Here is a 16,848-nt window from a genome sequence, read left to right as displayed (position 1 = left end):
AAGGTCTACAGTGTATAATTCTAATTTTTTTAGCCGAATAAACGCTGTTTGCGAGTTCCTTAATCCAACAAACTGAGCTTCAAAAACATGATCAGCCAACATTAATGAAAGTGAAGGCATAATATGCGATCGATACATTTCAATAATTTTCGGCTTGAGAAATAAAACGTTTATGAAGTCCAAAGAATGAAAATGCTGAGAAGATGTGGAGACGCCATAAGAAGTCTGCCCTATAAACGCTACATTGATGAATAATTAATAACATCTTATAGCATCTCGTTAGCTTTCAGCTACAGAAATGTCAAGTTTCAGTAAAGTGAGGCCACCGGCACCCGTTCATCAATACGTCTGACCGCTCGATATCGGCACTTTCAGATCTCAGATGTTTGTCATTCCATTAGAAAGTGGACTGAGATGTTAAAGTAGACTTGCACTATGTATGAAGTGGCCAAAGTAAGGGCTTTGCTTTAAGTGGGGTTTTCATTTCTATATAAGTCTATGGGAAGGCAAAACCTGCTTGAAGTAAGTCAAACGCAGGTCAGAAGGAAGTCAACTGTAGGACAAATAAACTTGAACTCTAAAATGAACTCATACTGATGTCAAATTGATGCCAAAGACCCAAAGGCCATCAATACAAGCCCTAGGAATGCTTTGTCAGGATCCATGAGGGGGCCATTCCTACTTCCACTGCACTACTTGTAGGCAGGTTGCCTATAAATGTGTGTTTTGTGATAGTAAGCGAGTTAACCTGCCCAGGCTGAGAAGGGGTTAACTGGGTACTCACTCCTTTCCCGGGCTTTTTGGGCCCTGTCTTCCTTCCCTGTGTTATGAAACAGGGGGAAGGATGGGTCTAGAGCCTTGCTCTTTTCCCACTTCAGGCCGCAGTGGACATGGAATCTTAAGAAGAGGCTGCTGCGCTCAGCAGTCACTCGGAAACCAGAATTATCGGAGGAAGTGTCAAATGTCTGATGGATTCCAATATTGGACCTTCGCCTTTCCAAGGTATGCCTGGGCAGCTTCAACGTAGGGTTGAAATTGTGATACTTTGAGATGTATTGCAATGGACTTTGGCATGGAAAGCTTCAGTAAAGTTTCAAACATTCTGAGCCTGGTCTGAAGTCATTCAAGTGGTGCATGGTAGAATCTGGCGTATCAAAAGAACTGGGTCTGTAAAGGACAATGAGTATGAAGCTAGGGCACTACAAAGGGTTAACTTGGCAAGACAAGCTGGAGGAGGAATGCAGTTGCTATGGGTAAACAGTAACTAGTGCAAAGTATATACCAGCCGGTCATGAAGCGTGGTACCTAGTGTAGGTGACAGGTCCTCTGGTGGCAAGGGGTTCGGTGGTCTGACTCCCTACTTAGCAATCGGTTCCCCCAAAGTAACTTGGACCGAACCTGTGGTACGGAGACATCATGTACCTGGCCCCATCTTAGAGAGGAGTTGCATGAGGTCCACGCTAGGTGCTCCGCAGGACCCTATTCTGTCACTGGGATTAATGTGGCAGAGGTATGCTGAACTGGTGGAGAGGACATAGGATCTGTGGTGCACCCCCAAATGCAAACACGAACAATCAAGGTGTGTGGTGACATGGGACAAGATACGTCACAGAGAACTACATACACACGGTATACGACTTGTCTCTAAGCCGGTGTACTGTCATAATGTTTGACTTTCACATGAACGCAGCCCCACCTGATCCGGGGGAATTAATGAGCACACACACGGGAAAAGGTACCCTCACGTGCAGGGAAAGTAGGCCCCCCTACACACTTGCTTCCCTGGTCTTCCCCAGAAGCCTTCTTTAAAATCTGATTCAAACTGGAATGTATCAGCAAGACTTATTGGCCATTCATACAATTCCCCTACGTGCTTCTCGATCATTATACAACACAGTGTCCATAGAGGGCGCATGGACGCCGCCTCCCCTATCCATGCATCCGGCCCCCTGATCTACATATCAGTGGTGCCCAACCATGGATTTCAATGCGGCGGGGTGATTTTTTGAAGCACTTGATTAGACTCAGAGGCTCTAATAGGCTTCAAAAAGGGTGGCCTCAGAGGTCAGAGCATTGCTCTCCGAGGCCACCCAGTTGTGTGACCATAGCGAATGAATTTTCGCTATTTTCACACTAAAGTTCCTCCCCACCAATCAGGAGGCAAGTCTGTGAGACCTGTTTCCCAATTGGCCAAAGCGTCAGGCAATCCTATTGGATACCTACTGCTTTGGCGGAAGAGGAGACACACGGCGGAGGAAGCTGGAGGAGTGGACACCGTTGCCGTCGCGGCTGCTGTCCGCACTACAGGAGAGGAGGAGAGGAGACCACAGCCCTGCGGGTAAGTGCTGGACTATTTCAGTGCCATGCCACGCCACCAGGGGGGGTATTCTTTGCTTGCCGGCCCTCCCCAATAGAAGAACTCACCAGCCGCCACTTATACAACAATTAGGACCCTTCACCTTTGAGGTGTGCTAACCTTTCTGAAAAGGACTTTAAATGAACACAACTGCCCACCTTGAGTTAAATCCACAGCCTACCTTTCCATAGGCTCATCTCCTCAGCCATGTATAGTTATAGTGCTGCAGCCCACCCCAGCTCCTAGTAATTAGGGACCCATTTTCTTATCTGTTTATAACCAAGGAGAAGGATTGCCAAACCTCCCACTGGAGACTTCCTGTCATCTTTCACATAAAGTCAGTCTTATCTTCAGAGGTGTCCGCCATGGCCACCAGTCAGGTACAAAGCTGTCTTAGGAGGTTGAACCTTCTTGGTAATACAATATTAGTGGATGAGGAAGTTTACAGAATACAGGATTCGGGAAGCAAACATACCCATTTCACACATGAGGTAATCACCAAAAAAAATGAGGTCATCAAGCATATCAACACCAGCAATCTCATTTTTGCCATCAACACAGCAAAAGAAGGAGAACAGGGAATCCCCCAACTATAGAGAATGAAGGGGTAATATAATTTTTATTAAACAGACCTTCACCCCTCCCAACCACTTCCCCCCCATTCCCCTCCCACCCCCCTCCTCTCACATAATCAAATATTTATATTTATTTATTTTTTAAACACCCTTTCCAGGAACACATCCCAAGAAGTATTTATTGCCTGCACCCTCCTGGGATATCTTATCAACCACAACACAAATAAGGGGGACTTTGATTATGCCTCAGATGGTGAAAACCAGGATCAGTAAATAAAATCCATTAAAATGTACATAATATTTTTATCACAAAATTACATTTTAAAAATTGCCTACAAGGGCCTACAAAGCAATAAAATGTAATACAAATAAAGACCCAGTCGAGGGTACGGTGAGGTTACTAGTTGGTCTACACGTTTCACAGGATACCTCGCTTCATCAGGATCCTTTAAGCCTCAAAAATGTCTGCATTTGTCTTTTGATGGTAAGCGCTGCACTGTACCCATATAGATATCCCAGACTGCAGGAAGCGTCCCACAGCTGCCACCAATTGTGACGGAAGCACTCAAGCAGAGTGTGGGACGTTCCATCACATCATGCATCCCAGGAAGCCATGGGGTACTTATTCATGAACACAACAGCCCACCTTGATTTAAGTCCACAGCCTACCTTTCCATAGGCTCATCTCCTCAGCCAGGTATAAGTATAGTGCTGCAGCCCACCCCAGCTCCTAGTAATTGGGGACCCCTTTTCTTATCTGTTTGTAACCAAGGAGAAGGATTGCCAAAACCTCCCACTGGAGGCTTCCTGTTGCCTTTTACATAAAGTCAGTCCTATCTTTGGAGTTGTCCACCATGGCCACCAGTCAGGTACAAAGCTGTCTTAGAAGGTTGAACCTTCTTGGTAATACAATATCAGTGGGTTAGGAAGTTACAGAATATAGCAAACATACCCATTTCACCTTCACCATGTATTCTGTAACTTCCTCACCCACTGATATTGTATTACCAAGATAGTTCAATCTCCTAAGACAGCTTTGTACCTGACTGGCGGCCATGGTGGACACCTCCAAAGATAGGACTGACTTTATGTAAAAGGCAACAGGAAGCCTCCAGTGGGAGGTTTTGGCAATCCTTCTCCTTGGTTACAAACAGATAAGAAAAGGGCTCCCCAAATACTAGGAACTGGTTTGGAAGGGTGAAGTTACTCATTCATGGGGTACTCATTCATCTGGCACCCATTCATGAGGTTCTCAGTCATATGTCACCCATTTATGGGGTACTCATTCATGAGGTAATTTGCTGCACAAGCATTGTGCCACATCATCAGATGGGCCGGCTGTCTCTTCCTGGTTTTTGAGGTTGACTCCCATCATGGGGGTGGCTCCATGAACCTAGAAGAGACATGACATCCCCCCATGACATCAGAAGGTGGTAGGATGGGACCGGGTGTGTACCAATGGGGCAGCGGATCATTACAGAACACCGCTGGACCACTGGGCATGTTAGTATATTTTTTGAGCACAGCCTATAGTGGTTGGGTGGGGACAGAAATAGGAAGGTGGTGGTGGAGGCGGGGGGGGGGGGGGGTGTTAAATGGAGTTTCTCTCTTTAGTACATTGCAATGTTTCCTGCATTAGCCATTCAGTAAATGATTTCACTCGTTGCATCATGGGATTGCTCTCTAAGGACTTCTATGAAATGCACCAACATCAGACAGGCCGGCATCTCTATCTGAACCCAGCAAGTTCTCAGTACAAACCTCAGCTGTGGGGACTCCCTCTGGCGGACGGCAGTGCAGAACAATCATTCCTTCTATGGGGACTTCTTTTCCTTGTGGATCTTGCTCAAAATTTTTCCTCAAGTCTGCAGAGATAGAAAGAAGAAATCAACAGCCTGGTTCTGGATAAGATGGAAACAATTTGGTCAAGAAATCAATGAAAGCGGACCTTCACACAAAAACCAAAGATGCCTCCACTCTGTTCCCTTCCAGCCTCTATCTACATGGGGAAGGGGTGGGGGTTGAGTACTTCTTTTTGATAGTACGCCATCCTACTTGGTCAATCCTTGCCTAGATGAGGATGATGTCTCCTCAACTGGTCCCCCCCCCATCTGCAGCCTCCTGGGATAATATCAGACATCCTAGGAGGCTGCAGGACCAACCTCTTTACACTACTCAATCTTAGGATTGGGCCCAAATGCAAGATGGCAGCCCCGGAGAGCCCTGAGAAGAATCAGCTGTAGGGACGACAGTGCTGGCCCCTTTGGGCTGGTAAGCGTCTGTTTTTTCAAAGTCAGCAGCTACAGGATTCGTGAAATTGGAACTAAACTCTCTCCATTAACATTTAATCCTTATCCTGCCGGGATTGGTACATTTTAGTTTTGGATGTAGTGGAGAGGGATTAGGCCCCCTGTCAGGTTTTTATTGCAGTCTGTGCCCCCTCTCTATTTGTCCTGTTTACCAGTAAATGAAAATGAAAGTAAAAGAAAATCCCAAATTTTGGGTTGTGCCCAGAAAGGTAATAGAGGGGAAATCCTCCAATGGGGACACTAGTTCTGATGACCTGGAGGTCCCCAAGGAATTCCCTGAGTTTGCAGGGATTTCCTCTCACTTCCTGTTGGCTATGGGTCAGGAAGTGAAGGCAAATCACTGCAATGGGACACAGGTGGTGAAATACAGTAAATGCCGTCATGGGGCTATAACCCTCTCTTACTCTATCCAAAATGAAAAAAAGTTTAGCCTATAGCTCTACTTTCATCTTTTTTGTTTACATTTCTTCAGTGTCTTCCTGGTTTCTGGCCTAGACCAAAATGATGTCATACATCCCAGGAGCTTCATGGGAGGAGCAGCTTTCTCGGCTAAGCTGCAGCACACCCCCCGTCTGCATGCCTGAGCTAAGGACAGATGGAGTGCAGGAAGTAAATACTACATGAATCATCTGCCCTTACTCAAGATGGCTGCGGCTAGAAATTCTAGAGGGGGGGGGGGGGGTCAAAGTGATTTCTTAACTCAACAAAATAAAGCATGGAGACATGGATGAATTGAGGAGTGGAAGGTTCAGTGTTGCCAACCGCCCGTAGATTTACGGGCAGCCCGTAAAAACGACCCGTTTTTCGGGGCGCCCGTGAATGCCCGTTACGGGCACCGGTGCCCGTAAAAATGATGGCCGCGAGCCGGCCACGCAACTGCGCATGCGCCGGTCCGAAGCCGGCCGGGCTCGGGAAAGCTCGTACGCGCTCGGCCGGGCGGCGCATGCGCAGTAACGTAATACCGCCGCCCGGCGTCATTTTCAAATCGATCGAGCGCGGCGGCAAGGCAAGCTGACAGCTGAGCTGAGCCAGGGCCAGGCGACTCTGCCACTGGAGCAGCAGGTCTCGGAGGCTGAGCAGCACGCGCCGGCGGAATGGAGGGGAGCCCTGCATCCAGGACCAGGCAATCCAGAGTCTACGGGGACCGGGGGGAGTCTGGGACAGAGTGACAGCCCAGCCGACGGTGACAGAAGGTGATGGTGGCAGAGGGGGATGGACTGGAGCAGGTCGTGTTGGTGGCAGAGGGGGATGGAGGCAGAGGGGGGTGGACTGGAGCAGGTGGTGTTGGTGGCAGAGGGGGATGGAGGCAGTCTGGCAGAGGGGGGTGGAGGCAGGGTATGATGGTGACAGAGGGGGATTGTGGCAGGGGGTGATGGTGGCAGAGGGGGTGAAGGCAGGGTATGATGGTGGCAGGGGGTGATGATAGCAGAGGGGGATGGAGCAGGTGGTGATGGTGGCAGAGGGGGATAGTGGCAGAGGGGGGTGGAGGCAGTCTGGCAGAGGGCGGTGGTGGCAGGGGGTAATGGTGGCAGAGGGGGGTGGAGGCAGGGTATGATGGTGGCAGAGGGGGATTGTGGCAGGGGGTGATGGTGGCAGGGGGTGATGATGGCAGAGGGGGATGGAGCAGGTGGTGATGGTGGCAGAGGGGGATAGTGGCAGAGGGGGGTGGAAGCAGTCTGGCAGAGGGCGGTGGTGGCAGGGGGTAATGGTGGCAGAGGGGGGTGGAGGCAGGGTATGATGGTGGCAGAGGGGGATTGTGGCAGGGGGTGATGGCGGCAGAGGGGGATAGTGGCAGAGGGGGATGGAGGCAGTCTGGCAGAGGGGGGATAGTGGTAGGGGGTGATGGTGGCAGAGGGGGATGGAGGCAGGGTATGATGGTGGCAGAGGGGGATTGTGGCAGGGGGTGATGGTGGCAGAGGGGGATAGTGGCAGAGGGGGATAGTGGCAGAGGGGGATGGAGGCAGTCTGGCAGAGGGGGGGATAGTGGTAGGGGGTAATGGTGGCAGAGGGGGGTGGAGGCAGGGTATGATGGTGGCAGAGGGGGATTGTGGCAGGGGGTGATGGTGGCAGAGGGGGATAGTGGCAGAGGGGGATGGAGGCAGTCTGGCAGAGGGGGGATAGTGGTAGGGGGTGATGGTGGCAGAGGGGGATGGAGGCAGGGTGTGATGGTGGCAGAGGGGGGTGGAGACATGGTATGATGGTGGCAGAGGGGTCAGTGGCAGAAGGGGATGGTGGCAGAGGGGGATGGACTGGAGCAGGTGGTGTTGGTGGCAGAGGGGGATGGTGGCAGAGGGGGATGGACTGGAGCAGATGGTGTTGGTGGCAGAGGGGGATGGTGGCAGAGGGGGATGGACTGGAGCAGGTGGTGTTGGTGGCAGAGGGGGATGGTGGCAGAGGGGGGTGGACTGGAGCAGGTGGTGTTAGTGGCAGAGGGGGATGGTGGCAAAGAGGGGTGGAGGCAGTCTGGCAGGGGGTGATGGTGGCAGGGGGTGGAGGCAGAGGGGGATGGAGGCAGTCTGGCAGGGAGTAATGGTGACAGGTGATGGAGGCAGGAGGTGATTGGACTAGATAATTCCTTATTATGTCGAAAATACCAAAAATATGTTTTTTTACCTTAAAATCTACCTTAAATCACATTGCTATTTGCTTAGCATACCTGTTTGTAGCCTAAATACTGAAATTTACACCTAAAAATGTAATTTTGGAACTTTTGTGAAATGCCAGTAAAAACGTGGTGGTGCCAGTAAATTTTGGGTTTGTGCCAGTAAATTTCAATCTGGTAGGTTGGCGACACTGGGAAGGTTGGATGGAGACATGGATGGATGGGGGAGTGGAAGGATGGATGGATGGATGGATGGATGGATGGAGACATGGATGGATGGGGGAGTGGAAGGATGGATGGATGGATGGATATGGATGGATGGATGGATGGATGGATGGATGAAAGGAGACATGGATGGATGGGGGAGTGGAAGGTTGGATGGAGACATGGATGAATTGAGGAGTGGAAGGTTGGATGGAGACATGGATGGATGGGGGAGTGGAAGGATGGATGGATGGATGGATGGATGGGGGAGTGGAAGGATGGATGGATGGATGGATGGATGGATGGATGGAGACATGGATGGATGGGGGAGTGGAAGGATGGATGGATGGATGGATATGGATGGATGGATGGATGGATGGATGGATGGATGGATGGAAGGAGACATGGATGGATGGGGGAGTGGAAGGTTGGATGGAGACATGGATGAATTGAGGAGTGGAAGGTTGGATGGAGACATGGATGGATGGGGGAGTGGAAGGATAGATGGATGGATGGATGGAGACATGGATGGATGGGGGAGTGTAAGGATAGATGAATGGATGGGGGGGGTTTACTAAAACTGGAGCATGCAAATTCTTGTGCATAGTAACCATTCAGCTTCCAGGTTTTATTGTCAAAGCTTTAATTAGTTGTAAAGGCCGATGTATTCTATGTATGAAGGTAAAAAACCTTCTGTGTGTAGCAGCCCCCCCAATACTTACCTGAGCCCCATCCTGATCCAGCGATGTGCACAATAGCAGCAACTCACTGTGGGCCCTCGCTGCTTTCAATCACAGCCAGTGAGCCAATGATGAGAGAGTAGAGTCGGTCTGAGTCCTGGCTCTGTGAGTGAATGAACAGACAGAGCAGATCCTCAGGAGCGAGCCTGCTCAGGTGGACCAATAGCAAGCTGCTTGCTGTGGGAGGCACTTGTCCAGAGAGAGGGGCCAAGAGCACCGACAGGGGACCCGAGAAGAGGAGGATCAGAGCTGCTCCATATTTTGCACTCTCCAGTTTTAATAAATTTACCCCAAAGTATTTTCATTGGTTACTTACCGTGTGTTTTCTTAGGTAGGCTGCACATACAGTATATCACAAAAGTAAGTACACCCCTCACTCACATTTGTATAAATCTTTTCCCTTCAGAGACTGGACCGCAGGGCAGTATTCCAACATGATAACGACCCCAAACACACCTCCAAGACCACCACTGCCTTGCTAAAGAAGCTGAGGGTAAAGGTGATGGACTGGCCAAGCATGTCTTCAGACCTAAACCCTATTGATCATCTGTGGGACATCCTCAAACGGAAGGTGGAGGAGCACAAGGTCTCTAACATCCACCAGCTCTGTGATGTCATCATGGAGGAGGGGAAGAGGACTCCAGTGACAACCTGTGAAGCTCTGGTGACCTCCATGCCCAAGAGGGTTAAGGCAGTGCTGGGAAATAATGGTGGCCACACAAAATATTGACACTTTGGGCCCAATTTGGAGATTTTCACTTAGGGGTGTACTGACTTTTGTTGCCAGCAGTTTAGACATTAATGGCTGTGTGTTGAGTTATTTTGAGGGGACAACAAATTTACACTGTTATACAAGCTGTACACTCACTACTTTACATTGTAGACAAGTGTCATTTCTTCAGTGTTGTCACATGAAAAGAGAGAAGAAAAGATTTACACAAATGTCACTGAGGGGTGTACTTACTTTTGTCAGATACTGTATTTCTGAGGGATATATAAAAAGTGTCTAATTTCATCCACCTCTCAGTCCCCAGTACGGTCAGGCATTAGGGGGTGATTGCACCTGCCGGTATCTGCCCCCCAAAGTTCAAACTCAGTTCTAAGCGGAGCGACCCTTTAAATCCACACAGGGCAGTAAGTATTTGCTGTCTCCTAAAATAGAATTTTCCAGTAAAAGATTTTCAGGGTCCATCAAGTCAGAAAACAATCTGTGTCTTTTCTATGGGGATAAGAATCCGGGAAGGTTGTGGAGCTGCTGGTGGTCCCGGCCTCATCTCTGATAGAAAGGCAATGGAGCAGCAAGCAGCTGCCACGCCGCAAAGCACCCAAGTGAGCCAAAAATTAATGTATGGTCCGCATGGGACCCGGGATAATCCCCGTCTTAAAGAGAAATGTTACGGGTGGCATCTGGAGACGCGGCATTCTCTGATGGGAAATCGGAGTCCTGGGAGGACGGTAATAGGAGGTTTGAAGATTTTTTTCAGGTGCTCTGTTATTTCATCTTCCCAGCAGAGACATGGAGAAGATTGACTGGAGTCTGCAGAGCCCACCAGAGGAAGCGGGAATTAATACCGAGGGGACGTTCTGCAATACATTCACCATACAGATTAGAGAATCAATGGGGGAGCCGCATGTGGTGGTGGTGGGGGGTCAGCATTAAATACTAGTGGGGGGGGGGGGGGGGGCAGGACACTGAGCCCTGTCAATATTATTTCAGGTATTTATACAGTTTTGACGGTTTACACAGAAATTTACATACACTGATCAGCCAGAACATTCTGACCACTGACAGGTAAAGTGAATAACATTGGTTATCTGGTTAGGCTGACATCTGAAAGTGGGTGGGGTATATTAGACAGCAAGTGAACATGTTGTCCCTGAAGTTGATGTGATGAAAGCAGAAATAATGGACAAGTGTAAGGATTCGAGGGGCTTTGACAAGGACCAAACTATAATGTGTAGGCGACTGGGTCAGAGCAACTCCAAAACTACAGCTCTTATGTGATGTTCCCGCTCTGCAGTGGTCAGGACTGACCAGAAGTGGTCCAAGGAAGGAGAACCAGCCAAGCAGTAACAGGGTCATAGGCGGCCAAGACTCATTGATGGAGGTAGGGGGAAGACTTATTTATGGAGGTGGGGAGGGAAGGCTCATCGATAGGGGTGAGGAGGGAAGGCTCATCGATAGAGTTGGGGATAAGGCTCATTGATGGAGGTGGGGGAGTTGAGTTGAGTTGCATCTTGATATAGCACGGTCATTTATCCCGTAGGATCTCAACATGCTCAGGACACACATTTGCACATATACCAGGGCCAATTTGGACAAGATCCAGGTAACCTACCAACATGACTTTGGAGTGTGGGAGGAAACCGGAGTACCCGGAGGAAACCCATGTAGACACAGGGAGAACATGCAAACTCCAGGCAGATGGTGTCATGGTTGGGATTCGAACCAGTGACCCTTTTGCTGTTAGGTGAAAGTGCTACGCACTACACCACTGTGCTGCCCTGTGCTGATGGCGGTGGGAAGGGAAGGCTCATTGATGGAGGTGGGGAGGGGGGAAAGCTTATTGATGGAGGTGATGAAGAAAGGCTCATTGATGGAGGTGAGGGGGAAGGTTCATTGATGGAGGTGGGGAGGGAAGGCTTATTGATGGAGGTGGGGAGGGAAGGCTCATTGATTGAGGTGGGGAGGGAAGGCTCATTGATGGAGGTGGGGAGGGAAGGCTCATTGATGGAGGTGGGGAGGGAAGGCTCATTGATGGAGGTGGGGGAGGGAAGGCTCATTGATGGAGGTGGGGAGTGAAGGCTCATCGATGGAGTTGGGGAGGGAAGGCTCATTGATAGAGGTGGGGAGGGAAGACTCATTGATGGAGTTGGGGGGGGGGGGGTCATTGATGGAGGTGGGGAGGGAAGGCTTATTAATGGAGGTGGGGAGAGAAGGCACATTGATGGAGGAGGGGAGGGAAGGCTCATCGATGAGGTGGGGAGGGAAGACACATTGATGGAGGTGGGGGGGGCTCATTAATGGTGGTGGGGAGGGAAGGCTCATTGATGGAGGTTGGGAAAGGCTCATTGATGGAGGTGGGGAGGGAAGGCTCATTGATGGAGGTGGGGGGGAGGCTCATTGATGGAGGTGGGGGGGAGGCTCATTGATGGAGGTGGGGAGGGAAGGCTTATTGATGAAGGTGGGGAGGGAAGGCTCATTGATGGAGGTGGGGGGGAGGCTCATTGATGGAGGAGGGGAGAGAAGGCTTATCGATGGAGGTGGGGAGGGAAGACACATTGATGAAGGTGGGGGGGGCCCATTAATGGCGGTGGGGAGGGAAGGCTCATTGATGGAGGTTGGGAAAGGCTCATTGATGGCAGTGGGGAGGGAAGGCAAATTGTTGGAGGTGGGGGAGGCTCACTGATGGCGGTGGGGAGGGAAGGCTGGCCCGTGTAGTCTGATCCAATAGAAGAGTTTCTGGAGCTCAAATTGCTGAAAAAGTGACATTCCATGTCCTTGCGGAAACCCACACAAACACAGGAAGACCATGCAAACCTCAGTGGGGCAAGGCAAAAGTGGCCATTCAAACCAATGGCCCCAGAAGTGGGTCCACATGCGATTGCAGCATGATTGTGTGGCATTTAAAGGGTTAAATCAGTTAAAAAGGAGGTCAAACATCAAATGTCTGAATGAGCCCTGAGTGATGATGAACCTTCCAGGGCGTAATCTCTCACCTTCCTCGCCTATTTAATGACAGCTTCAACCACCCACTACAATGTGTCAGGTTTAGGGATGCTCCAATACATAACTGATGGTCACATTCGGTTGGGTTGGGCTCACTTTGGTCAACTCTCCAAGTTCTGGAGGCGAGCGATATTTTTACATGAAGTGATGACATTTCTCCCCATGTCTGATGGTTGATTACAGTTACTTCTGTGTCTGAGTCGGGGGGGTTCACATAGAGATAACTTGAATGCTATAGATGTTGTCTTGCACCATACTGTCCCAATGTATGCTTACAATCTTCAATAAAAACTTATTGAAAAGAACATCAGGCAGGTTCCAAACTTTGTTCAGCCACAGAAAAGCTTTGAATGGAGCGCTGACGCCACATAAACAGAGTATAATATTAGAATCATATCATTCCATTGTGAATTCGCCTTCCTGGAATGACTTCCCATGCGGTATAAGAATGTAACCAGAGAGCGCCATAGTACATAGGGCATTGTGTGCGCATTGCCTTTGATTTTGCTCTTGTAAAGAAGTTTCTATTTAAAGCAAAAGGCCACCTGCCATTTATAAAGGTACCGGCGTGACAACCTTGTTTAGAGATCTGTCGCGCTGGGCTCCACGTATACAGAGTGGGGGAAATTCCAATCCGGCTGGAAACAGGTTCTTGCTTTTATTTGTCTTACTTTATTAAAAAAAAAGAGCCAGCTGGAAACCCATGGCTCTGGACTTTGGTCTGCGCTCATTATTGTAAATAAACGTCGCAATGCAAGTTTTCTTGTTTTCTTTGACATTACTTACAGGCAATACGCACGGAGGCCCGTCTGCTCTTGGAGGTGCCCAGATTGCTCCAAGCCACACACTGACACCAATAGTCCTCGGAGCCGTGGTAATCTTCCACCTGCTGTCTGGTGACGTTGATGAAAACCTCGAGAGCCTTTAAACCTGGAGAAGAAGAAAAGAAACATTGTTATGAGTTCTTTACCATCGGTTCTTATTAAAATCTTTTTTAGCATCATTGTATCCAAGCTAAAGGCACCGGCTAATGGCTACATTGACATGTATGAGGGGCTTTGTGGTTGGCTGGTTTTGGCACTAAAACATAAGTCCCCACCCCCACTCCAGCCCTGCTAGAACAATGTCCCTCCTGATGAGTCCAACCCCTCCACCATCTTATGCCCTCTCCAGGCCATTGACCTCCACAAGACATTCCTGGCCATAGACCTTTATATGCCGTAGAAGGAATGTCTACACAATAAATAGATTCACTGCACTTTACTGGTGTTGTTCATGAAACGGCATTATAGTCACATCACCAGGACATACATTCCAGAGTCACTGACACACACAGTCAATCACATTTAGTGAACGGTCCGCAGTAGTCACAGGTGAAAGCATGTGCAGCACTTTAACAGCCATCTCCTTAACAGTCCTTCCTTTGCCCAGGATCATTAGTACTCACAGGACTGGGCTCTCGGTAGTCACCTTATCCATAGGTACACCTCTCCCAGGACTCTCCAGGGAGGCAGACTTACACAGGGAACTCTTGGCCTGGCCTAAAAGGCCTTATGCAATCCACCCTAGCCCCCACCTCCATAAGTGACAAAATGACTACAGCTGGCTCCTCCTATGCACAGGTATTCTCCACCCTCCCCCCTGCCCTGCTCAGGGCCTACGTGTGTTTTGTTTTGGGGGGGTAATCTGCTGTTGCTAGGGGGATCTGTTGTTGCTGGGGGGGGGTCTATTGTTTGTTTGCTGCTATCTCCCCCTTGTACAGGGTGACTTGTCTTGTCCCCACCCCCTCCTGTAGTTTTCTGCAGGCAGCCAGCAGTGGTTTGAGCCTGCTCAGTCCCTCCCACAGTTCTGCTCTCTGCACAGACTATGTGCAGCACGGTGTCACACAGTGCCGGACAAGGTCCTCCAGAGAGCCTGGGGCAAACATGCCCCCCCCCCCCCCTCCAAGATGTATGAGCATTATGTTTCAGCAAAAATCCCCCCAAAAAACCTGAGCACTAATCTGCAAGATTACCCCCCAAACATAAATTCCTCCTCCTCCCAGTACAACCCCCCCCCCTGAAATCCCCCTCTCAGCAAAAATATTTGCCCCCCCCATTCCTCAAACCCCCAACACAAATGCCCCCCTCTACAATATCAACTCCCAACACAAATCCCCTCCCCCCAATCTCCTTGCAGAGCCCCCCCCTCACCGCACATATCAGTGCCCAGGGCAGCCACCCCTCCTGCCCCCCCCCCTGTTCCTGGCCCTGGTGTCCCGGCTACTTTTGCAAGGTAATATCTGTGTTTCCAAAGGCATTTGGTACACTGTGTTTGCTGCGGCATATGTTTGAATATAAGTTTTTGTAGCCGGAGTTCAGCTTTGTGATGGTGAAACCATAGATTATATATATGTGCCCAGAAGGAGGCGGGTCAGGCACATGCACATGGCTACGCGGCAAAGGAAGGTAAAATGAAAACATAAATAGGAAATCCAGATGGCGGTGAGGTGTGCGGAGGAATAATTGAGGATTACTATAGATACATTGTAATTGCAGAGTGAAATAAAACACGGAGGAGATTTAATTACATCTGTGTGAGAACAAACAGATTCCGGCAACATATGATTGTCTGTTTGTGGTGCACATCGCGTCTTTTATGGCTGCAGAACTTGTTTCCATGTCTGGAACTGTGAATCACCACTGAGGCTCCATACCATGGAGACATTTATAGGAGGAGGAGAAATTCTGCAACCAAAAAAGAAAAAAATGCAGCCCGGTGTGGTCAGTGGAGGCACATGGCCTAATTCTGGGGACCTTCAGCACGCAGAGGGCGGAGGAGGGGAGAGAAGATGAAGTCTTTAGTTAATATGGAGACATCGGATAACATTGTACGGGGCTCAGTCTAGTTAGCTAGCAGGGGGCATATGAAGACATTGTACAAAGCTCAGTCTAGTTGGCTGGCAGGAGGCATATGAAGACATTGTACGAGGCTCAGTCTAGTTGGCTAGCAGGGGGCATATGAAGACATTGTACGGGGCTCAGTCTAGTTGGCTGGCAGGAGGCATATGAAGACATTGAATGGGGCTCAGTCTAGTTGGCTGGCAGAGGGCACATGAAGACATTGAATGGGGCTCAGTCTAGTTGGCTAGCAGGAGGCATATGAAGACATTGTACGGGGCTCAGTCTAGTTGGCTAGCAGGGGGCATATGAAGACATTGTACGGGGCTCAGTCTAGTTGGCTAGCAGGGGGCATATGAAGACATTGTACGGGGCTCAGTCTAGTTGGCTAGCAGGGGGCATATGAAGACATTGTACGGGGCTCAGTCTAGTTGGCTGGCAGGAGGCATATGAGGACATTGAATGGGGCTCAGTCTAGTTGGCTGGCAGGGGGCATATGAAGACATTGTATGGGGCTCAGTCTAGTTGGCTGGCAGGGGGCACATGAAGACATTGAATGGGGCTCAGTCTAGTTGGCTGGCAAGAGGCATATGAAGACATTGTACGAGGCTCAGTCTAGTTGGTTGGCAGGAGGCATATGAAGACATTTTACGAGGCTCAGTCTAGTTGGCTGGCAGTGGGCATATGAAGACATTGTACGAAGCCTCAGTCTAGTTGGCTGGCCGGGGGCATATGAAGACATTGTACGGGGCTCAGTCTAGTTGGCTGGCAGGAGGCATATGAAGACATTGTACGAGGCTCAGTCTAGTTGGCTGGCAGGGGGCATATGAAGACATTGTACGGGGCTCAGTCTAGTTGGCTGGCAGGGGGCACATGAAGACATTGAATGTGGCTCAGTCTAGATGGCTGGCAGGAGGCATATGAAGACACTGTACGGGGCTCAGTCTAGTTGGCTGGCAGGGGGTACATGAAGACATTGAATGGGGCTCAGTCTAGTTGACTGGCAGGAGGCACATGAAGACATTGAATGGGGCTCAGTCTAGTTGGCTGGCAGGAGGCATATGAAGACATTGTACGGGGCTCAGTCTAGTTGGCTGGCAGGAGGCATATGAAGACATTGTACGGGGCTCAGTCTAGTTGGTTGGCAGGAGGCATATGAAGACATTGTACGAGGCTCAGTCTAGTTGGCTGGCAGGAGGCATATGAAGACATTGTACGAGGCTCAGTCTAGTTGGCTGGCAGGAGGCATATGAAGACATTGTACGAAGCTCAGTCTAGTTGGGTGGCAGAGGGCATATGAAGACATTGTACGAGGCTCAGTCTAGTTGGCTGGCAGAGAGCATATGAAGACATTGTACGAGGCTCAGTCTAGTTGGCTGGCAGGAGGCATATGAAGACATTGTACAGGGCTCAGTCTAGTTGGCTGGCAGAGGGCAGATGAAGACATTGTACG

The 16,848-nt window shown here is 49.8% G+C and overlaps 1 protein-coding gene across 2 annotated transcripts in view; it reads right to left on the bottom strand.

The window, feature by feature from the left end:
- UNC5D (unc-5 netrin receptor D) overlaps window positions 1–16,848 on the bottom strand; it is a 924,160-nt gene that overhangs the window by 535,978 nt on the left and 371,334 nt on the right. For both annotated transcript variants that reach the window (XM_073618230.1, XM_073618231.1), the window contains exons 3-4: window positions 13,303–13,446; window positions 4,693–4,796 (exon numbers count right to left, since the gene is read on the bottom strand). In XM_073618230.1, coding sequence (XP_073474331.1) covers window positions 4,693–4,796; window positions 13,303–13,446 — 248 coding nt within the window. The remainder of the gene's footprint in view (window positions 1–4,692; window positions 4,797–13,302; window positions 13,447–16,848) is intronic.

This window comes from Aquarana catesbeiana, linkage group LG03, assembly GCF_042186555.1.
Source record: "Aquarana catesbeiana isolate 2022-GZ linkage group LG03, ASM4218655v1, whole genome shotgun sequence".
Classification (NCBI taxonomy): domain Eukaryota; kingdom Metazoa; phylum Chordata; class Amphibia; order Anura; family Ranidae; genus Aquarana; species Aquarana catesbeiana.
Note: the sequence above shows the minus strand (reverse complement) of the source record. Positions and strands in the feature narration are given on the sequence as shown.